A 23012-nucleotide genomic window follows, 5' to 3' on the forward strand; every position below is an offset into this window, starting at 1 on the left:
TAATGAAATACTTGGTTTTTATAAACGTACATGAAATCAAAGCACAGCAATTTGTTTTGAATGAAATAGATTTAATATACTCCAAACTTACACACATACATACATAAAATATAATCTGTATATGTTGCATTGTGCCATTTGAACACATGCTGTTATTTAGCTAGTAAAGGACTAATTACAGCCATGTTTGTTGAAGCAAGTGGATTCCATCGGTCACCACGGTTTTAATTTTTTTTATTATCCTTTGCTCAACATCAGTTGACATTTTAGTCAAATTAATTGAGGGGAGTACAATCATAACTAAATATGGCACAAACAGCTCAGCCAGGTGTGTGATCATCAGCAGGAAAGCATCCCGTTTTTATTATTTTATAGTGATGTATCATTTCCACAGTATATTTTTAAGAGGCTGATCAACAGACATCCTGAGGTCTAAAGAGCCTTTTCTACTCCAGCAGGAGTTATCTTGGAGGAAAGTTGCTCATCATGAAACACTTTCACGGTTACTTGACCATCTTTTTCCACCGCATTGACTTTACCACTTGGTGGCATGGATCTAATTAAATTGAATCAAATCATTCCTGATCCTTTGTTTTACATCCTGTTTGATGTTTCATGACTTTTATTATAGAACAAACCATTATTCAATAACACGATGTTGAATATTCCTTCTTGAAACCAGTCCTCGCATTAGGGAATTCTCTGAATTTTCAGACCTCTAAGCTTGTTTTTTTTAAAGCTTCCCATGACCACTTACGTCCACAGACATGCAGCGGCACTGTTTGACCCTCTGTACCTTCCGGTGTCTGAAAGGAGGCTGCAGGTCAGGGCAGTCTAACTGCACTGTGAGCTGTGTGATGCGATGCGGCCTGCAGAAGGAGCAGGACTGAAACGGCTCTTGGGCTTTGTTATGGCTTTTCCTCCCAGAGCCTGAGGCTTGACCTCGATTCTGTCCGTGACCCGAACTGGGGCCCAAATGGCGAGGGATGTAGAAGGAGTTACATTGACCATAGCAAAAACGGTTGACCACAGTGCGACTGCGGCACCCCTCTTCACTGATTGTCTGACGCAAGGGCTGGGTCTTGCACCAGTCTCTTCGAAGGTAACGGCGCTCCGTCACAACTAGGGCCTCTCTGCTGGAAGATAAGACCTCTGGTTTCTGCTGCAACAGTCTCTGGTGGTGTTCTGCAGACAGGTTTCCTTTGGTCTTGTTTGGGGATGGTAAGGTTCCTGGTGGACGGGGCTTCTTGGTCTCTACCATGATGCAGAGGAACCCAGCAAGTATGATGGGGATAGTTATTCTCCACAGCATTCTGTAAAGAGAGGTTACTGTAAATATCACTGAAAAGGATTAAAACATTGTATGTAGCACTATCTGTTTCCACTATAGGAGCTACAACTCAGAGCAGGAAAAGCTATTTTGGTTCGTTCCACTCAGCTGTTGTCTTCATGCAAAAAAAAAATTCAGGATTTTGCTATGACATGCATTTCACCTCTGCTTTTTCAGTGAATCACATCACTCATCGGTATTTGATCAGGTGTCCACAGATATTATGTTTACGTTAATGTATATGTTTATGTATTTAGCAGACGCTTTTGTCCAAAGCGACTTACAAGTGAATTATTAAGCATATTATTAAGCATATTAAAGCAGCTTTCCGGGATTTTCCCCTTTCAGAAATTATGATTTGTCAGAAATCCGTAAAAGTGATTATCTTATGTACTTTGATGTAATGTAAGCAATACGTTATTTTTGTTGTTGCTAAGCACGCCCCCTGCCCTTCAAAGCTCAGTTCAATAGGAAACTGAGCGCTGACCAGAACTAACCAATAGCATTAGACTACTGCTTACTTGTTTCAAATTTAAGGGATACCTTGGCTAATGCAGAGTCGATGAACTTTTCACTGACAAGTAAGTCTCTAAAACATAAATGTATGAGAACACAGCAAGACATGAGAATACTTGTAAAACTGCGTGTTTTAGCTCTGTCGGCTACAGAAGCACATTTATAAATGGAAACGTGAAGCCGCCATCTTAAAAAAACAGGAGTGTGATATGCTTGTCAGCCATCGAATAAGAGAAATACTCCAGGAAGAAGCTTTAAAGCTACTATAACAAATTTGGAAAACAAATTAGCTTAAAACCTTTTCTTCATGCCTCTTAACAACGTTCTAACATAATATAGCTGATTTATTTAATGTTGTGATGAATCGTTCCTGTAGTCACTAATGAAGGCTAAGGAGACATTTCAGCAGTTAGATTAAGGTGTTAAAAAGATGAGCGCACTGCAAGGAGATAGGTTTTACTAAAAGAACAACAGGTGATGCCAAAGGCAAGCCGAAACTAAATAGTATCCATTTCAAAAACAACAAAAAGTGGTTCTCACATTTTTTTATAAACCTCTGCCAATAACACGGCTCGGACTGAAATATTCCATTGGACCATTTGGTTGTCAATCTCGCTGAACCGCCGCTCTTCCCTAGGTCCTCCATTGATTACGCACGTACATATTTTGCTACAGAACACCACTGGTGGGAGAGGTTTTCCGCTCAATAATATAGAAGGAGAAACCGGTGGCTGCTACCACTTTAACTTTAGGACAAACCACCAAAGTCCCAAAAAGAAACACACCATTTGAAGACATTCAGACCTAGAAGACGGTAACTGGTGTTTAGCACTATCTTGTTTTGACCTGCAATGTGGGTCTCAAGTTACAGCACAAGCATCTCAAGGAAGATATCCTAGAGGAGTGGAGCACGTTCTGTGACCATGTTTGCATTCAAAACTTAGCTTGTTTGCAGATTTGTTATAACAGCTTTATTCAACACATTCTCACACCCTAAGCATCGAAAAATGACGCCGTGTGACCAAGCGTTTGTTTCCGATGTGTGGAGAGCCCCTGCGCGTTGGGAGGCGACGCGCTGTGCCAGAGCGTTGCTCTCTGACCCTGCGGTAAAACTGAGATTTAACCAACATTTCACCTCTAACCTGTAGCAATTTAACCTTCCCCTCACCCCCATCCCAACCTTAACCCAGTATGTAAGTCTAAAATGTCCGTTAAGCGTGTTTGAGAGGAACGATGAAGTGCAAAACAAAGCTTTGCATGCGCAAACTGGATAAGGTTAGGATGGGGGAGAGGGAAAGGTTGACTACCCAAGAAGGTTAAGGTCACAATTCGGTCAAATGTCCGTTTTACCGCGGGCGTTGGGAGGCGATGCTCTGTGACAGAGTGTGTTCCTACACATCGGAAACAAACACTTGGTCACACCGCGTCATTTTTCGACGCTTAAGGTGTAAGAATGTGTTGCTTTATTAAAATTTGAAAATACATTTTTGTCGAAGTACGCCATGATTTAATCCGTTCAGGGGACAGGGAGAGCGGTCATGTGACATATAAAGCTGACTTTGACAAACCTGTTTTTTCCAATGTTCTGTGTGACACCACAAAGCACAGTGAATTGTGGCGTTGTTGGGGGGCTTCTGCTGCATTTTTGATGTTGGATGTTTAGAAACAGTGATTTTAAAGCATTGTGAATATTGCTCATTTTCATTTCCTTGTACTTCGCTTCACAAGCAATGCTTCCAATTTTACAACTGACGTATTTTGGGGTTGTTTTGGGGGGCAACATCTGCCAATGCCATTTTCTACCACGTAACAACCAATCAGCATGATTTAACACAAGTCCCACTCAGCTTCTCCACCAGGTCTTTTCCAAGTACATACTCGAGTTCAGGTTCTGGCAAAATGGTCCTTTCAGGCCGGCCCGGTGAAATGGAGACATGCAAGGTCTAGTAAAATCACCTAGAAGTTCCAATGGTGGAAACGGGTCTACTGACGCTGTTGTGAAGCCATGAGGTTCTAATGTGATTAATATGTTACATTCATGAGCAAACAAACTGACAAGATTGTTTGCAGTTGTAAGAGATGTCCATTCAGGCTGAGCCACCTTTCACAGTCCAGCCCTCCAGGCATCGTTGAGAAAATGAATCCATCACCAGGGTCCCCATTTGTCAGCATCCCTGTGTCATTACTTCTATTTGCTTTCCTCTCGGCTACGCAACTCTTACAAAAATAAACAAAAGCCCGCCATCAAAGGATACATTTAAGCACGCATAACGAGAAGGGGAAGTTGATTTTATTGGTCCCGTCGCTGAGTAAAATAATTAGGCCTTTGCTTACTTTACTCATGAACTATGCCACAGATATGTAAACAGGCATTAGAGCAGCCCATCTGTGTGTCATTAGGGGGAAGAGTTGAGGAATTGTACAGTTCCCCATTGGGAGTCCGCTCTTTTACTCTTTGCTGATATACTCTAGACAAACCTGAACTGAGTGTGACCCAACGTGTCCATAAATGCCGTTTTGTATCATGCAAGCATCAGATCTGGAGAAATGATCTCTCTGCCTTTCAGGATGGAGTATCCACCGGAGCCCATGCTGTCAGGGTTTGCGCCAGCACATTTTTGACCATCTCAAGCATCTTTTCAGCAGATGTTGCTCTTGACGAGCTTTGCATGACATCAAATCAGAAAATCTGACGGGGAACTAAGCTGCCTTAAGGCCATTGGCCACGACTATTCACAGACTCTTCTTTGCTGTGCAAATTTCTATGGCTGCTTTCTTCCTTTCTTGGACCCATAGCTCACTCTGACATGGAACAAATTAATTTATCATAATCCACTTTGTTTGCAGGTTTTATTTATTTATATTTGTTTTTTGCCCTTGATCTTTGGGTCATGGTAGTTCTGTCAAAGCAGCAGACGCACGCAAGTTTTTCTATCGGTGTCCCAGCAGTACTTGCCATAAGGTAGATATCACCTGTTTGTGCTATCTCGTGAAGATGTTTACATTTGAATCTGATTAATTTGGTTTGAGAGAATCCCACCCATTCAGACTGATCATGGATGACTGGATCTTTCCACGACCGTATGCATCAGGATGCCATGACCTTCTTTCATCCCCCAGTGAGCCACCTTCCCTGTACAACACACACTCATTTGTCTTGAGCGGCACTGTCTTATTCTGTGTTGACAGTAAGTTTAACTGCATGAACTTCTGGCTGGGTGTGCAAACTCTTTGTTTTCTTTTTTTCTTCCAAAGAGGCACCGGGTTTCTCAGTGGAAATGCTCTGGATCCCCCTGGGAAGGAAAGAGGGATGACCAGGTCGACTGTGTACACAGGGCATGATGGATGAGTACAGTCAGCAGCTTCTTATCTACCCCCAAACACAGCCTAAATACGACTGGGCAAGTTATGCTCAATAACCTCGGCAGCAAAACAAATTGAGGTTTCGGGGTAAAGATTCAGAGACTTTTGGGCAGCCCTAAACTGGATGGGTGGGTGATTAGTGGTTGGGAGAAAAATGATAACATGATGGAGTTAAGGAGATGATGGGGGTTGGAGACACATGACCCATTCGGAAATGAAACCAACACCGTTTCAGCGTCATGGACAGTATGCGCCTACCTCCCACAATCACATATCTCTCAGCGAGCTTCAAGTCTCCTTTTATTTTATCTTGACACTAATCACCATGCAGCCCCTGAGACGGAAGGAGACTGTGGTTTTACGTGTTAATGCTAAGACAAAACTCAACTGGACCATTCTGTCTGCCGAAGACTAATATTGTCTACAAACACAGCTTTATGTTTTACCAGAACCACAAATTCTTTGGATTTGCTTCACTGAACTGTGGCAGACCTTGGTTCCCCAATTCAACCCCCCCATCCCCCATGAAATTACAAATACCAGAAACAAATACCAGGACTCTGCTGAGCTAGACACGAGCCTTGTTGGAAAACAGCTATTATCATCAGTGGGAATGCGATGTTTTACTTTTCAGAGTGGCATGATAATGCCACGGTAATGCGTTCTGTCTGGATAACAATGAGCCACGTGGGGTTTTTTTTTCCCCTCTAATTTAATCTCCAGCCCGGCTGCAGAAATATGTTCAAATTTCACATATTTGGCTTTTAAATGATAGAATAAAGGGATTCTTTTTGAGTCTCCAAAATTTGTACACACAGATGTATTTCCACGAAACCATGTGTAATGTCTTAGCATGTCTTCAAAGGCCAAAATAAACAAAGCATGATGCCTCAATTACTGGTGCGTCAGAAAGTCTCACGCAGAGACTGGTAAGTGCAGTTAATTACAGTAGAACTGTATTTAATTCACCATGCAGCACAAACCTCAATCACTCACGGGCAGACACACACACACACACACACACACACACACACACACACACACACACACACACACACACACACACACACACACACACAGGATGTACTGTATAGGGAAAATGGAATAGGGAGGTAAATGAAATGTTTTCACTCCGAGTCAATTATACAAAGAGGAACCATGTCATTACTCGTGTTTGCGGATTTCATTTTCCCTAACTACACTCGGCCTTTGGCTCACTGACAGTAGCTGGTTTGGGGTGGTTCTGGGTAAGGCTTTGCTGTGTAAATTTGTCTAATACCAGCAGTGCCAGGGGGATGCTTCAGGCACTTTAGGGAGTCATTTGTCACCACAACCTGTCCTAATAATGACGAGAAGCCCAGAAATAATCCTTACGAAGATAAGCACCAGGAAGTATGTAAGGCAGCTACTTTGCCTCAGCGCCAAACAGCGCTTCAGTGGAGGATGAAGGCCAATTAGAGATGCTACGATGGTTCAAGTGCTCCCTTTGTAGATCAGACCTTTAGGAAAAGCTATTAGCAACATTTCTTAAACTAGATCTGCTTTAGCTTTCCTATAAATGTCCTTGCTTCTTGTTTATAAACGCCTAGATGTTTCTGAACATCTGATTAAAGCTTCAGCATCACTTTGTAGATATCTGGTTTATTGAATTTAAAATGTCTGCCTATATGACGTGAGTTTACATTGACGCCTGCCTGCCTGCTGCAGGGCTTGAGCTGTATTCTACCCATGGCACATGGCCTGTATTTGTATAGCACAATCTTAGGGTTCTACAACCCTCCAAAGTGCTTCACAACACGTCATTCACCATTCACACACTGATGGTGATGAGCTATGATATAGCCACAGCTGCCCTGGGGCACACTGACAGAGGTAAGGCCTGCTGAACACTTGCGCCTCCGGTCCCTCCCACCACCAACAGCAGTATTCTTTGGTCAAGCCAGGATCGAACCTGTAACCTTCCGATTGCTGGACAGCCTGCTCTGCCTCCTGAGCTACTGCTGCCCCGTTACTTGTGTCGTAAATGTCGCCACAAGAAGGAAAACACGACACTCGTTTCATTGGCTTGAATCATTATTCTAAACTGTCTAATGGATGTAAAAGTCTATCTTAATACTCTATAAGAAATGAAATGTTGAAATAACTTGGTTTTGTCAACTGGTTCCACTAAACCTAGTTACTTAAAAGTATAGAGTAATATTTACTTTTGACATACCAACTGTGTGTGTTTTACACTCTAAATTTGAACAATAAGGTTTAGTGGAACCAGTTGACATAACTTGGTTAAGTTAATTCAACATTTTGATTCTTAGAGTGTAGACCGTTCATATTTCTGTCAAATGCTAACATTTTTTCATCTTCTTTTGCATAAACAGTGAGTTAAATCCTCTTTGTCACCAGAGCAGACTATACAAGGTGGTGCAGTCACCGGTACCGTAAGCAGGATCTGAAGGCAATCTTCGCATTACTCACCGCACGCATACCGCAGGATCACACGCTTTCTTGCTGAAATATGGCCTCACACCATCATGGATGCACAGTGCAAAAAACTGACACAATTACATATGGTTTTGTTTGTGTACAACATTTCTTGTTGTTTTCCTCTTTTCTGAAAGAGGCCAACACGTTTTTAATCTCACCGAGGAGCTCGGTACAACTTGCTGTCATCACTCTCTAATTCGTTCACTCATAACACTAATTATCTATAATCTGCAACCTCTAATTATAGTAATTCAGCCGACACTTTAATCCGGGGGACACCTTATGGTGCCTTAGAGGTGTTTTCTTTTTAACAGTGGGTGGGAGTCACTCCATTTCTGTTGGTAGAAATATGAAAAAGCTGTTAACTGCTGCAGCTCCAGTGACATGGTTCTGTGCTGAGTCACTAAGAGACCCGCTGAGTCAGTCAGATTCACGTGGGACATGTCAAACCAGAACTCCTAAAGAGCCTTTTTTTCCCCAGATTAGCTCTAGGACGTAGCTGTCGGTTAGATTTACCTTTTCTAAAATACTTTTTTGAAGCAAATGCAAACACCTTCATATTACTCTGCTTTATGTTTTTTTTTTGTCTTAAATGATTCAAATAACTTTTTGGAATTAGTATTCATCTCTTAACATGAATGTTTCCTGATTTTTCACTGGGGTTAGTTAAAGTTAAATGAATGTCACCAGAAGGAATCACACACGAGGCTCATGTACCTCTCACCACAGCGTTGGCAGGTTTGCAAGTGTCGCTGATACAGTCAAGGAAGATTCTCCACCTTCAGTGGTCCTCGCGTCCACTTCCAGGTGTTTGTTTCCATGGCAACATAATCTGTAGTATCCTCAGGCTTGTCCTTGCTCCTCTTTTTTTCAAACTGCACACAGTGAAAAGTGATGGATCTGCTCAGTTTCACATCCTCCTGGGCACGGCGCTCCTCATTTCTCTGTAGCTCTGACTTTTTCTGTTTTTTTTTTAAAGGTTGCAGGTTGAAGAGGCTCCAAGTTGGTCGCAGTAAGCCCAAATCTTAGTGCTGAGGAGACTGTCTGCAGTCTGTCTTAGAGAGAGTTTGAGTCACTGCACCACCCCACCTCCTCCTCCCAAACGGGGAGGCTTATTCCCTATTGGCTGTGGTCTTTGTGGGAATCAAACCAAATTTCACTGTTTTCATTTACCTTTGTCATTTCACACAGTCCAGTCCTTATTTTCAGAGAACTATTTTTTTACCCAACCTTTTCTCTATATTTTTCTATAGTTTTCTTCCTAAAAGTCACACTTTTACAGTAATGTTTTAACGTTTTCTTTGGTTTCATTAGTTCTGAAGGCTTTGTAAGAGTCACACTTTTTCTTTCGACTTTTGGTTGATTTTCTTTTATTTTCTGCCCAGTACTTGACTTTCATCATGACAGACTTTTCTAGGATGTTTACTGCCATCTGTCAGATTACGATTAATCACTATGAAGTAGCAACAAACACATATTTTTCATATAGAGTGAGACGGTGGCGCAGAGTCACATCCTTACAAATTTTCATGCTGATCCATTAAAGAGCGAGTTACCACTGAATCACCTTGTTTTTGCTAATAAACTGTATAAATGATAAATGAGTGCAGTAGATGTGTGTAGTCATTATTTTAGAATGTTAGTGCATCTTAATTAAAATGTTTAAATTCTGTCTAAAACCATCATCTTCAGGTTCATACTCTGCTCCACACTGATTCTTAATCAGCCATTGCTTCTGGTTAACCCCGGCTTTCCACTGACATTTAAAGCATTATAGTGGCGTTCTACCCACGAGCTCATTCCCAACCGGGAACAAGTCTGACGCAAAACAAGAGTGAATGTGTTTCACACAGCTGATCCTGTGAAGTCACAAAACCATTGGAGAATTACAACACCATATGTGATTTCAGACGTCTACTCACAATAACAAACAAGGAAAAAGACGGTTGCATGCATGAAAAAATGTGGGTAATTTTCTGTTCTGTTTACATCGGTCACAAAAGTTCACAGGAAATGGCGTACTGCACGTGACCTTTATTTTGAAGGTTTCTGGATGTTCTATGCTTCTTTTGTTTTGACTTCCTGTCTGGCTTGATCTATGCTGCAAAGTTTGACATGTTTTGGAAGCGTAGTGCATCAAAAATAGACTCGAAATGTAATGATAGCATGCCCTCGCTTCTGGGGCGAGTCTAAAACGTCACACTTCGCTTTTTTGGAAGCTAACTCCTCTAATATAATGGTGTCTAATTGCCGCGTAGCAAGTTTTGCGTCTGTTTTGCATCTGTTTTGCGACGCTTTGACATGCAGTGGAAAGAAGTGTTTAGAGGTACCAAGTGTCATTGCCGGTACTGAATTACGTGGTTGCACTACTGGACTGCAGCCGACTCTCGGCCACGTCTCCAGCTGGCTCGCGTACGAGAGAATACCAAACCATACACCTCAAAGCTGCTCGCATCCTCCCTTTCTTCTAGTGAACAAGGTGGAGAGAAAACTCTCCAGCCTGCTACAGTTTCTCTGTTCGTTGAACCGACTGAGGAGTGTGTGTACGCGTGTTTGTGCTTGTTAAGTGGCTTGTATCTCTGACTGAGATACAGAATGTGCTGAGGGTGGGGGGTTCGGAGTGCCCCAGCACTTCTCTCTCAGTTCGCCAGGCGATGCCTCCTATAGGTGCATTTTTCAAACAGGAAGTGTTGGTGAATTAAGAGTCCATCTGACCTTTTTAAGTGCGAGTAACGCCTAAATTAACTTTTACTGTCAATCATTGCTTCAGTGCCGCTTTCCCGCTTTCTCAGACTTCCAGGCAATGCCTTTTCTGAAGTATTTTTCTAACAAGAAGTCTCCACCCATGGTGTTACTCACCCTTTAAGAAGTTGTCAAATGAAAAAAAAAAGTGGGTGAGATCCAGGGTGGGCTATGTAAGATGATGTCACCGATAATCATGTCACTTTTTGGGTGTTATGCAAGGAGTCCAGGCCTGTGTTTTTCCCAGTACTATTTCATTGGTTTTTACTATATAAATTAATTGAACCAATTGAATTGTGGTCATTTTTGGAGTGTATCAGTGAATGAGTGTCTGATTAAGCCCTACCCTGGGAAAAAGAGTCAGGGGTACGACATCTGCTTTTCTGGGGGTGATTCAACAAGAAAGGAGCTTTCTACGGACCAAAATCATAACAATCTGAAAGTCATGACTCTGAATTACCATCTGTCAAAGACCTGAGCTCAGGACCTGAGAGGGTTGGGAATCACCTATGGTGGAAAAATTCTATTTTATGTTTGTCAAATTGATATTTTTACAGATTTTTCAAAACAAAAAAGACTGAACTGTCCTTTATGACAGGCTGCAGTTACAGAATCTCCAAAGAACCCAATATAATTTTGGGTCTTTGCTAAGGTGTGTTATGTGTCAACACAACACTGGTTAAACCTTTGCATCTAGAAGCCTTTTAATGCCTGATTGACTCATAGATCCAGGCGAAGTGGCTTCCCAACTGACATAAAGAGAAAAGCATTAAATTAACAAAGAAATTGTTTAAAATCATTCAGAAAGCATGGAAAATTTTGGAAAGAAAGAATGGCTCACTGAATAAATGATGTAAAGAAGTTGGGAATCGCTCATGACTTTAATGTCCATTCTCCTTTTGTCCCATGCATTTAGACCATTTCTCATTTTCATCTCCATTTTCTTTAGGAAGAATAGCTAATTTGCCACCTCAAAAAAAAAAAACAATGAAAAGAGAAACAAAGAAACAATGGTCTTCAGCAAACTTCTCATTGGCACTGAAACCACACCACATTACGACTCATAACCTTCAATCCAAAAATCATTGTACGCACGTACCCAGACGCACTAACAGCACGCTTTGAAAAATGCCGCAATCCACATTCCTTGATGCAGCCGAGACAAAAATGTTTGTCTGCTTTGTGGTTCTTCCCGAAGTGACTGCTGGGCACAGACGCTGAAAACACAGACGGTCACTTTCTGCCATCAAAGAGCTGAAACATCAACAGACCCTGCAAAACATCAGAGGGCTCAAGTCTGAACAATAACCCTTTCAGCTAGCCAGAAGATGATGACACTTTTGCATGGCAAAGTCACATTTATCTCAAATTTGCTGATCTGTGTGGAGGAGACTCCAGTTAGCAACAGAATTGAGTCACCCCCCTCTAGTGGTGGACAGTATAATTGCAAGAGGCAAACAAAAATAAACAAGCCGAAGCCAGAGAAACAGATAGAGGGTCAACTTTAATAATACAAGTAAGTAAAAGTGTATTTAAATATGGTATAAAAATAAATGGAGGAGAGAATAACAAAGAATTATGCTCTACATAAGACAAGAGACAGCTGTTGTTTTGTTTTGTTAATTTGAATCAGACTTTACAGGTGCAATGACAACCATATGTGCTAGTTATTTTAGTGCAATTAAATAATGAAAAGCAAACTAAATGCACAATAAATTATCAGAATCATAATATATATATATATATATATATATTATATATATATTTTGTATATTCATTCTGCACAACACTTCCCATAGCGTGACAAATAATCTGTAACCTCATGTAAAGCAACGTCACTGGTTAGGTTTTTCAGTTTATGCTGTCATTTTATGTTCTGCTATGTTTTCTTATTTCTCTCTGACATCATGTGTTTCGACTGGAAGTGAGAGAAAAGGCTCCAATCGAGCAGTTATGGTGGAAAGAACTGGATCACTGGATTTGATGTTGTTCCTTTGCCTTTTTTTTTTCTTTGTTCTGTCCTCACAAGTCCAGCAGGGCTTTTTATCTGAGAATATTGGAATAATATTTGCACTGAAAGAGGAGCGAGGAGCAGAAACATCCTCTCTGTGGACATGCAACATCCTGTGGACAACAGACGAACAGGCGGCTTGGCTCTTCATCTGGCAGAGCCAAGAGCAGATGATGGACAGTGATGATGAAGAGATGAGATGGTCCCTTTCTTCACGTCCCAGAGAGAGAGGGAAGCCATTGATTTTAGCATGATGGCACACAGCTTTTCAATTCCTTGTCTGCCTGTGGTCTCTCCTGTCCTCAGGAAGACAAAAAAAAGAGAGTGGACAATTCAAGAGGGGTCTTTTTTTTGTTTTGAGATGGTTTAATGTAAAAATAAATATATTTAAAGGGGACATAGTATGACTTTTATTCTTGAATTATGGTTCTACGACTGATACAAAGCATGTACTTTTCACCAAATCCCTATCAGATACATAGATTTTAGCTATTTCTTTTCCCTGACATTTTCAGTACCTTCCAGAATGATTTGTCCCTTTAAAAAAAACAGAAGCTGGCCACACCCACCCTCCCCCCACTCAGGCTGCTTTAAGCTGAGAAGCTCCAAAATCTGAGAGGTGCACGCAGTAGAGCCGCTGCTCCTCCAGCAGCTGCCCTCTCTTGTATATAAGATGTGGTTCTATTTTAATTTTCTAATTTGTGATGTCACAAAAGGGGACTTTTTGAAACAGCTCATTTAAAGCACATGTTTCCTAAAACCAAACACTGATAAACAGATTTATGGGTTTTCTTCATGTTTGGAGTGTTTAAAGAGGCAGACCCACGTGGCAGCACAAAAGGATGCAAAAGGTGAGTTTTGCATATCATATCCCCTTTAAATATGTATGAGAATTTGTTGTACATCTCTAGAATAACTTCAAGAACTACTGTAAAAAGTTCTGTAGCAGTTAATAACTAATGCTATGCTTATTTCAACACAAAGTCCATAATTTGCCAGAATTAGAGCAGCTATTTAATTTAATAATGTGGCTGAATTTCAACCTTGCAGCTCCTCATGCTTATTTCATAAAACTGTCAACAAACAACATTTAAATGCAATGCAGCCCTTGCTATTACATCTGTGTCTTTATGACTCTTTCAAGTCAAATATAGTCATGAAATATGCCAAATTTTTTTCCAACCTGTGAAAAGTATTTTATTCATCCGTTGTATAAAACTAAAACATATTTCACATCTTCATTACGGTTATTTTATTTATCACAGCAAAACTGTGATATTTACTTAGTTTTTGCTGACGTTGGTGGCGTCACTACCTTCTCCGTTTATCAGCAGGGGTTTACACATTGGATCAAGTGTGGGACTGTGTCATCGATGAGGAAAGCGAGTGCAGCAGAGGGCGACATTGTCCTCTGCTGCCCGCGGAAAAACCAAGAAGGAAGTGGTGCCACCAACAGTGGCAAAACTCTGAGTAAGGCTACAGTGATAGTTGAAACGTCAGCAAAAACAAGGTATAAATAGCACTTTTGTTGTGTTAATAAAAGAAACGTAATGCAGTTGGATAAAACACACAGAATGAACGTATAAAAGATATTTCACAGCTTTCTCTGTATTTTTAAAATTAATTTATATCGACATTGTTAGGAGTTTATCTAAATCATTTCAAGATTCATGGCTTGTTTTCTTCCTTTAATGTCCAGGAAGAATGAGTATTTTGTAGTTCTTAGTCTGGTGTCGTTTACACCTGGTTCAGTCCCACACCTGCCCACTTTGCTAATTGGATCACCTAGATAGAGTCAATTGTCATTCTCAAGCAAAGAAATGATTTTGTTGCTGTTTTTGGTCTAATCTAAATGGTTCCCAACACTAGAGTTGGTTGTCTATTAGACTAAACCCACATTTGAGTCCATCTCCACATGACCGACCAACAAAATATAAAATGTAAGTTTGTTTAGCTGCAAATATTTATAATTAAACCTGAAGTTACTGGAACTGTGTAACAGCTATGTGTTGTAGTGAAGACACTTTTCACCATTGGCTGGACAAGAAGACACAAGCATTGTTTTCAACTGAACCAGTAGTATAAATATTTCTTGTTATTACATGCCAGTTTCCCCTTCTGGTAGTATTTCTTACATCAGACATGTCAGATCTGATCCTTGACATTACCTGGGAGCAAGACCCTTCAGAACAAATTCTTGCTTTTCTGTGAGGGACACAAAAAAGACAGAGTAATGACACAACGTGCAACGTATTTCACCAGAAATAATAAGAAAAAAACATAAGTAACCAGAAAAAAGTGCTGATTTAGCATCTTGTTTTATTTTTAAAGCATCCAAACGTATTACAGATACCATCTCGGCAGAATGACAAGCCAGGGAAATGTAGGAGGTGAAAGATGGAGCAGATTTTAGACACATCGTTACGTTGGAGTAAAATAAGATTTATTTGTCATGTTTTGACTGCCCATGTTTATTCAATGTATTTTTCTACACAAGTCCTGAAAAGCTACTCACCGTTCACCCCTGAGACTTGTTGTCTGCTTTTTCTGGAATCTTTTTTTTTATCTTTAAGCTCTTATTTGACCACATTTGACCAAAAAGAATATATGATTCTCTTCAATCAATGTTGATTTGTATGTTTTGAGGGAGAATTTCTGTTTCATACCTTCTTTTTGGCCTGTAATAACTCCTGGTAGGCACTGGAACGAATAAAACGGCTGTAGGAATCACTCTTCATCAGTTTGTAGATGTGTTCCTGTTAGAAAATAAAAGCATCAAACACCGCTGAAACAGAAACCAGGAAAGGCTGTTTAACTGGTCCACCACACTCAAAACTGCCACAAAGCACTGCTGCTTTAGGAAGCTGCAAGCTACAACTTTCTGATTATTTTAACTCCACTTTCTCCAAGTGAATGATGTGTCAGTGTAACTCACCTGTGCATCCTCAAAGGCGTAGCGTCCAGGATCTTTGACATTCTGGGTGGTTTTGTCGTAGCTCTTGGAGTCCACGTTGATGGCGCTGGGCGCTCCAGGAGCCAAAAACTCCTGCCAGATTTCCTGAACACGACTGGGAACTTCTCTGATGGGGCGCTTCTTTAGTTCTTGGACTGCAAGCCAGAACCTAATTTTCAGTAACAAGAGCAATAACGTTACTGATATTGTATTTTTGCACAAAATAACAAGAATCACACTAAACATTTGATAGTTCATAAATAAAAGAATAACTTAGGTCACAAAAGCATAGATGAAAACCAAAACTGACCAAGGTTTTAAGTCGATTAAGGTGTTTACCTGATCATTATAGTAAACGGTAAAAGGGTGTGACTCAGATATGTTTCTAGCCCTAGAATGAATCCCTGCACCCCTAAAATTTTAGATAATTCATTCATCTATGTTTTTACTGTAAGTGCTTTGTGGTGAAATACAAGTCATACAGTACTTGGTGGAAACGTTATATTTTAACAAAAATACAGCAAGGAAAACCACCTGTGTACTTTTTTAGAGTGCCTTGTTTATTTTCTTGTTTATTTGCTTTCCTTGTTTTATGTTACACTTATGACTTATGTTCTTATTGATGATTTGTGTTTTTATCCTTGAGTGTTTTGAAAGGCGCGTTTATATATAATGTATTATTATTATTATTACTATTATTATTATTATGTCGGTGAAGCTGACCTCCATCTTGAAACACCACCCACTCTATTCCACTGTGGAGGCCATGGACAGCTCTTTAAGTGGCAGACTGAGACTTCCCAGATGTAAAACAGAACGTTGCTGTAGGTCGTTCATCCTCTATGCAGTAAGAGTGTGTAACTCCTCAGTTTAGCTGGTACTGGCGTTATCCTGGTAACATCACTGATGTATTCAGTATGTGTTCAATTCCTGTGCAATACCCGGACGCACATTTATATATCTGTGTTTTTTATGCTGTTTCTTAAGAAAACTCTATTCTGTTCAAACCTCCCACACCTGCCTCACAAAAGGTCTGATCAGGTCTTTCCCAGACTTGAGCTCTGAGATGGAGCTGAAGTTGGTTCCCATTTCTGGTTTCCAATTTGGAATGAGCCATTCCAACTAATTTTTCCACTCGTTCAGCATCTTTAACCTTCTCTTGTAAAAAAACTACAACACCTTGACTCTTCCAGTCTGGATTAGATTATTCTAGATTAATACCGGAGTCTTTTAAACGCAGTTTGTGATTCGTGGAATAATTTTTTTTATTTATGAAGGTTCACAAAAGATCAATTATTTAGCACTTGGACCACACTGAAACTGGTCTAGCTCCGAAACTACATCTAGACTCTTCAAACCTGGACTAGCTAACGCAACACGAATAGTAGAATCATAAACATATTTCATGATTTGGGAAACAGAATTTTTTTATTTGTAAGTATTGTAAGTGTTTAATTTTTCTTTCACAAATCTGGTAATGATACTGAGTTAAATACAAAACCATGAACTGTAGCTTGCCTGGCCGGGGAGCTCTCTGGGTGCTCAGCACCCCTCAACCTCTGATCCTATACAGTCACCCCTGGACTGACAGTTTGAAATGTATTAAGATCAAAAACTCTGAGACAATTTCAATATTGATGAATGCACGCCACTAAATGAGAACATAGACGATCCAAATGATTAATCTCGTTACCAAAACTGAAACTGGAGGATTTTTATTGACTTTCTGCAGCTAAGATAAAATACACATTTATCATACCATCAAACTATGAAAGTAGACGTCATGTAGACACTAATAATATTCTAATTATTTTGAAAGAGTATTTGTTTTATCGGAATGTTTCATCAGCTTTGAAAGGGATCAACTCAGGTTTGTTACATCAGAGGGCGCCATGGAGCCATTTCACACAGTTTATTTCTCAGTGTTTATTTATTTTTTGTATAAATCGTTGCTGCTCTTACAGTATCATTCCTACATATTTATACTTTATGCAAACAGCTTTGGTTAGGTTAACATTAATGCATGAATTTAGAGACACTACGTAAGATACCTGAGGTTCTCTGAGCTGAATTCAGACTCGAGGAACTTGAGGAACTGCTCTCTCCCCACAGGATCCTTGAGGACCTCATCGATGCCAAAAGCCCACCTCTTTACCCGCTGCTGGCCTGGTTCCTTACTGGAGGAGGAAACACAAAGTAAGAATACCTCAAAGCACGGTCAGCGGCGATGTCTCACTGATGTTCTCTTATTTACTACATCCACCTGGCTTCCAGCTCCCAGACTGTGGTGTCATCTGTGATCCAGGGATTTGAGGGGTCCGGGGGTGTGAGGAAGGGGTCGTATTCAACATACTGCTCTGTGTAACCCAGCAAACTGTTGTTGGAGGTAAAAACAACACAAAACACTTGAAGTGCATGATTTTGTATCATAACAAGTGTAATTATTGATAGCTACATGCTTCACAAAGGACAGAGGACTGTTATTGGGAGCATAATTGTTTATCAGGGAAAAAAGGCTAAATGTCATCTGAACCCAATCCTACTCAAGGTCACTGAAGTTCTTAAATCCTGGACATGTTGGGCCGTTTAACATCTCAAAAAGCAGATCGATTGCTAAACTCAGTAGATACAGAGCATTCCTCACCTCTCTGCCACTTTGGACATTTTCAGTCGATGTCTGTCTAATTGTAATTGCCAAAAGGTGATCTGAAACAATAGCAGGGAACCAAAGAAATAAGGTAAACAAATAAAAGCAGGATTTTATATTGTTTAGATTAGTTAATTAAGCTATTGTCAGTGTGTGTTTTTATAATGTACAAAAGCAAAATTGTAGCGATTAATTCAAAAACTTGAATTTTGAGAAATACTATTGCTCTAACTGAAGCCTCAGATCGCCACCTGCAGGTCTTACCTGTTCCTGCAGTTCTTCTTCTGTGGGCTGCTTTGCCTCTGGAGCGGGGGTGTGGGTCGGGCTGTGGGTGCGGATATCATTCTGCAGCCCGTACACAGACTAAGACAAGGAGATATGTTACTGGCTTTAAATCTGCAGATGAAATATGGGCATTGTAGTGAGGGGGGGTTGGCTTGGAGGCTAACCTTTCTCGTTTTGTGTGGATTTTTCATTCTGGACGACTTCTTTATGTCGACTTCTGTTGTATTCACACATCCAGGCTGCAACAGAAAAAAAGCAGATCATGTTTCATAAAGTTTAGAAGTGTTTTTATTTTTTTTATTTTCTGCTGGTTTGAACCAGTCTAATCTGTTCAGTGGTGATGTGAAGTGCCGTGGATGATTTCTCCAATTTTGTCTAATTAAAAAGCTAATGTTACAGTTAAATCCCCCCTAAAAAAATGTTTTAAATACAAATCAGTTGGAAATCAGAGCTGCAGATCCCGGCTGATTGAACAAGTGGTCTTAATCTAAGCCTCTTCCAGGAGAACACAGCTGAGAAGCCTGACGGTGTCGCTGTGAAATTTGAATTAATATTGATTATGTTGCTCCAAGGACGCATAAATTGAACTTGTTATTTTCCAATTAACCGTTGAGCTTTTGGCTTAGGGAGAATCATAGCAGAGGAGACCCTTTAACCTTAAGGGGGTAAGCTAAATGCTACTGCAAAGCACACACTCATGAATAAGGTAAAGAGCAGAGCTGAGACTGATGTGTTGTGACAGTTATTGATGTGGCATTTCATGTACTGAGAAAGGCAAACGCACGTCGGAGTCTTTTCTGTGTGTTTGTCTCTTTACAGCGTTCAACTACTAGAGGCAGCATGCCTGGCTCATTTCTAAATTATATAATTCAGAGCTCTTGTGAGCGTGTGACATTTTGAAAACATTATTTTCTTTCTCAAACAGCTTGATGCTAGCCTGCTGAGAGTGAGATGTGTGGGATGGATTAAAATAACCCACTGTGCATCAATAATTAACCGTGTGTAATAGGGCAGAACGGTTTTAGAAAATATTAAATTGGAATATTTCTGGCAGATATTGCGATTTTCAATTTCGATTCAAGATTTTTTTTCTAATCGAAGTTCAGCAAATTATTCACAGCGTTTACGAACACGACAAGAAATGACATCATACCATCACAACGTTAAAAGCTATTATAGTTCAAGAATGAAAACTGAAGGTAAGCAATGTTTTCAACTTGATGTTTTGCAGGCAGAGTTTTCCCAGCATTGTTTCACCGAAGCCGGCTGCTTAGTCGTTTGCCTCGGGTCGCCTTATTGTATTTTTCTCACAACAATGGTCTGACACTGAACTCTGACATATTTTACATGTATAGTTCAAGGGGCAAACTCCAGCTGCCAAAAGTGAAGACAACTCAGAAGAGACAAAAAGTTGCAGTTCTCCCCTCATCCACTAGGGGCTAGCTCCAGACAGGAGCAAGTTCCCAATGACTCTCATGTTAAAAATATCTGATTCACAGCAGAAATAAACATGTTTACAGCCTGGTTTAAATGTGATTAAAGCTGGAAATGATTAAATAATTGGGGTGTGTCCTTTTGATTGACAGATAGCAGATGAGTTGTCAGCGCTAGCAGCTTGACTCTGGCTCGTTCCAGGGAAGGCCTCAGCATTAGCCGCACGTTAAATGTTACAGCCTAGAAGGCAGAGGGTAGCTCAGTTGCATTGCTTAGCTAAGTTAGCTCGTAGCTCCATAAGCTAAGTGTTTCATAGGTGTCAGTCATCTGCCCCCACACTCACAGCCCGAGTGACAAAATTCATGACGCAGCCAAGAGGGCAGTGGTGGTAACCTCCCACTGGGCTTCAATTCAGCTCCTCAGACACAACACACTCATTGGTTTATTTCATAATTGGTTTATTTCATACTAGCGTAACTCAACAACAGGCTGTCAACAATGCGCTTAGTAGTGTAGTGTTCCACTAGAGGGCACAAAAGAGTACTTGGACCAGAATAGAGCCCTGGGTTTGTAGGATGTTACCAAAACAAACATGGCGTCAACAGAAGAGATTAGTTACTGGTCAATTTAGAGATCATGGCAGAAAAAAAGATACCAGCGTTATTGTAGACAGTACTAAAGACCTCTGAATCAGCGATTGACCATGGTGAGAGTGTCTGGCTCATTTTGTCAACTCCTCCTACTGGTTACTCGTATATTGTAGCTTACGAACATTATTTTCGGGGGCCGCGCGCAAACAACGCTTTAACTCAATGCAAGTTATGCAAGATGGCCATTTTAAGCACATGTATGTGTTGTTCAAAAGCAAGAATATTCCCGGCCTTAGTGCTACTGTGGTAAAGTCTCTCTGTCCGATCAAGGGAGACGATATCGGAGGCAGAGAGCCATCACAAGTATCGGTTGTAGCATTGCTACGAAAAAAAAGTTAAAACGTGTAAAATGAGCTAATGTGTAGCCCTGTCAGCTCAAGATTTTGGCTCGGCTGCCGTAATCTCCCCAGTTCCCACTCCCCACTAGCTGCTACCACCGTAACACTTTTAAGGCCAGGGAAATACGCCGAATGTCAAAGAGTTGAGGTGCACTACAACAAAACCCCGCAGCCGCATTGTTGGCATTGATGGAAAACGGATGGATCGTTCAGCTTTAGTGTGCAGCCATTCTTTCTATTGAGAAGATAGACATTTTAGTTGGTGTAAATATCTTCCAACCTGTTTGAGTTTAAACTAATAATATGAAAAATCTACAGCTAGTTTCTAATTTAACTCACCACTGGTCTGTGTACGTCCCAGAATGCTCTTTCCTGACTGTCGAGAATCTTCCTTTCAATCTTGTCTCTTTTCTTGTCGACTCTGGAATTAAAAAAATAAATATAAAAAGAACCCAGAACTGTTCAGATGGAGCACCTGGCTTGGTTCGTCTGTGAAGATGAGCGCTGGTAAACAAAAGACTTTATTCGTGTTCTGTAAGGGTTCAAAGCATGCATGGTTCCTTAAGAGACCTACTTCGCTTGTGCTTCTGCTTGCATAAAGATGAACTCCCATTTCCTGGCGAAAGCTCTCTGTAGCCTTGCTAAGCTCTCCTGTGAGAAAAAGAAATTGAGGGATCGTCTATTTATGTTTACCTCCATGCATGACAGGATGATCTTTGTTCATATGCAACCTTGAAGCTGAAGCACTGATTTGTTTGATAAGGAAACGATTGCATTGTTAGCATGAAATAAATACAAACACAGGCTGCTTTGTGAAGGATGCCAACATGTAATCAGAGCAGATACGTGAAGTGGAAGTGGGGAGGGGGTTGACACAAACCGGTCTGCTTTACTTACAGCTTCATAGTCTGCAAGCTCCAGACGTGCTTTGTTTTGCATTGTTCTTTTGCAGAGGTAAACGGCTGAAAGAGACATAAAATGACTGATGATAAAAGAGAACAACAACAGGATCTTAGGTTTGCTTCAACAGCCTTAAGTGGTTTATTCGTTTAATCCTTTCAACTGCACATCTAAACTATCCTGCAAATCACAAAGGTCATTAATGGCACAAGGCGTGTGTGTGTGTGTGTGTGTGTGTGTGTGTGTGTGTGTGTGTGTTTGTGTGTGTGTGTGTGTGTGTGTGTGTGTGTGTGTGTGTGTGTGTGTGTGTATGTGTGTGTGTGTGTGTGTGTGTGTGTGTGTTGATGCATCTGTTACTGCAAGAGCTCGTGTGTGTGTGTGTGTGTGTGCCTGACTTTTGATCTCTTCCTGTGCCATAATCATCCCTTCATCTGTTAACTGACCGTAATGTGGGAGCTTCATTATGCCATTAGACTGTTTTCATTATGGGGCATCGTTCACGTGAGTCAGCTGCTGCATCCGAGATGCTGTGGCGCTCGCAGGATTACTCCCACAGTGAGCTTTAGCCTTTTCCCTCCTCTGCAGCAAATGAAAGACCTGCTAGGGTGCGGCGAGATTCCAAACCATTTGTGGCATTATGAAAGCTTTAACTCCACTCTGCTTGGCTGTAACAATGAAAAGCTCATCCCTGTGTCACCATTAAAATGCTCAGCCAACTGTGAACAGCAGCAGCATGCATTCTGGCACATCTCTGCTTTCCTGCACGGTTATCAGACTGCAGCGGTCGAGCAGTGTGACTACCGCAGATACTTATGACTGAGAATTTATTTGTGATCATGTCAAATGCTCATAAACAAAGGTTGCATGCAAAAGGTGAAGGAAACATGTATGTAAACATGTGACTAGATCCTTTTAAACTCCTGGTATCATTTTTTAAGAGTCTGCAGAAGAAATCCAATTCATGAATTACAACAATAGTTTTCATGCCGTTTAAAAGGTTGTGTGCAAAGCAGAAAACGTGAATGTGAGCGTGCAACGGAGCAGTGCTCTCACCATAATCTGTGTTTTCAGGTTCCCAACAGTTTGATGGCCAAAAGTATGGAGTCTGCAAGGAACGAACATCAGGAATCAAACTTCACATCAAATAAAAAACACAACAAGTTGCACGGTTACGTCAAACCAAACTGCTGTGGGAGGTGGAAATGCGGTCAGAGCAGCAACACTTTGCCCCCAAATGGGTTTGGTGTTGTGTCTAAAGGACATACGCTCCTTTTGGAAAGAGCTTAAAGCAGACACCAGCATAAATCTTGACCATCCTTCAGGGCAGCATACGTATGGATTGGCCTCAAATGGAAGCCAACG

At 40.9% G+C, this 23012-nt stretch overlaps 2 protein-coding genes across 2 annotated transcripts in view; both read right to left on the minus strand.

Moving 5' to 3' along the window:
* Positions 1 to 50: 50 nt before the first annotated feature.
* Positions 51 to 9053, minus strand: grem2a (gremlin 2, DAN family BMP antagonist a). The gene is made up of 2 exons (XM_015944794.3): positions 8408 to 9053; positions 51 to 1313 (listed from the first exon to the last, which is right to left on the minus strand). The coding sequence occupies exon 2, from the start codon at positions 1310 to 1312 to the stop codon at positions 734 to 736; it is 579 nt and encodes a 192-aa protein (XP_015800280.1). The 5' UTR covers position 1313; positions 8408 to 9053; the 3' UTR covers positions 51 to 733.
* Positions 9054 to 11917: 2864 nt separating this feature from the next.
* Positions 11918 to 23012, minus strand: part of rgs7a (regulator of G protein signaling 7a) — a 79447-nt gene continuing 68352 nt past the window's right edge. The window contains exons 6-18 of the mRNA XM_015944795.3: positions 22704 to 22755; positions 21648 to 21712; positions 21325 to 21401; positions 21090 to 21171; positions 18493 to 18567; positions 18308 to 18406; positions 18041 to 18102; positions 17660 to 17770; positions 17448 to 17573; positions 15379 to 15565; positions 15110 to 15199; positions 14612 to 14648; positions 11918 to 12739 (exon numbers count right to left, since the gene is read on the minus strand). Coding sequence (XP_015800281.1) covers positions 14628 to 14648; positions 15110 to 15199; positions 15379 to 15565; positions 17448 to 17573; positions 17660 to 17770; positions 18041 to 18102; positions 18308 to 18406; positions 18493 to 18567; positions 21090 to 21171; positions 21325 to 21401; positions 21648 to 21712; positions 22704 to 22755 — 1047 coding nt within the window. The 3' untranslated portion in view covers positions 11918 to 12739; positions 14612 to 14627. The remainder of the gene's footprint in view (positions 12740 to 14611; positions 14649 to 15109; positions 15200 to 15378; positions 15566 to 17447; positions 17574 to 17659; positions 17771 to 18040; positions 18103 to 18307; positions 18407 to 18492; positions 18568 to 21089; positions 21172 to 21324; positions 21402 to 21647; positions 21713 to 22703; positions 22756 to 23012) is intronic.

The sequence above is a fragment of the Nothobranchius furzeri genome, chromosome 12, assembly GCF_043380555.1.
Source record: "Nothobranchius furzeri strain GRZ-AD chromosome 12, NfurGRZ-RIMD1, whole genome shotgun sequence".
Classification (NCBI taxonomy): domain Eukaryota; kingdom Metazoa; phylum Chordata; class Actinopteri; order Cyprinodontiformes; family Nothobranchiidae; genus Nothobranchius; species Nothobranchius furzeri.

Excerpts from the sequence above, each read along its gene's own strand:
- grem2a (XM_015944794.3), bottom strand. The coding sequence starts at position 1,312 with ATGCTGTGGAGAATAACTATCCCCATCATACTTGCTGGGTTCCTCTGC.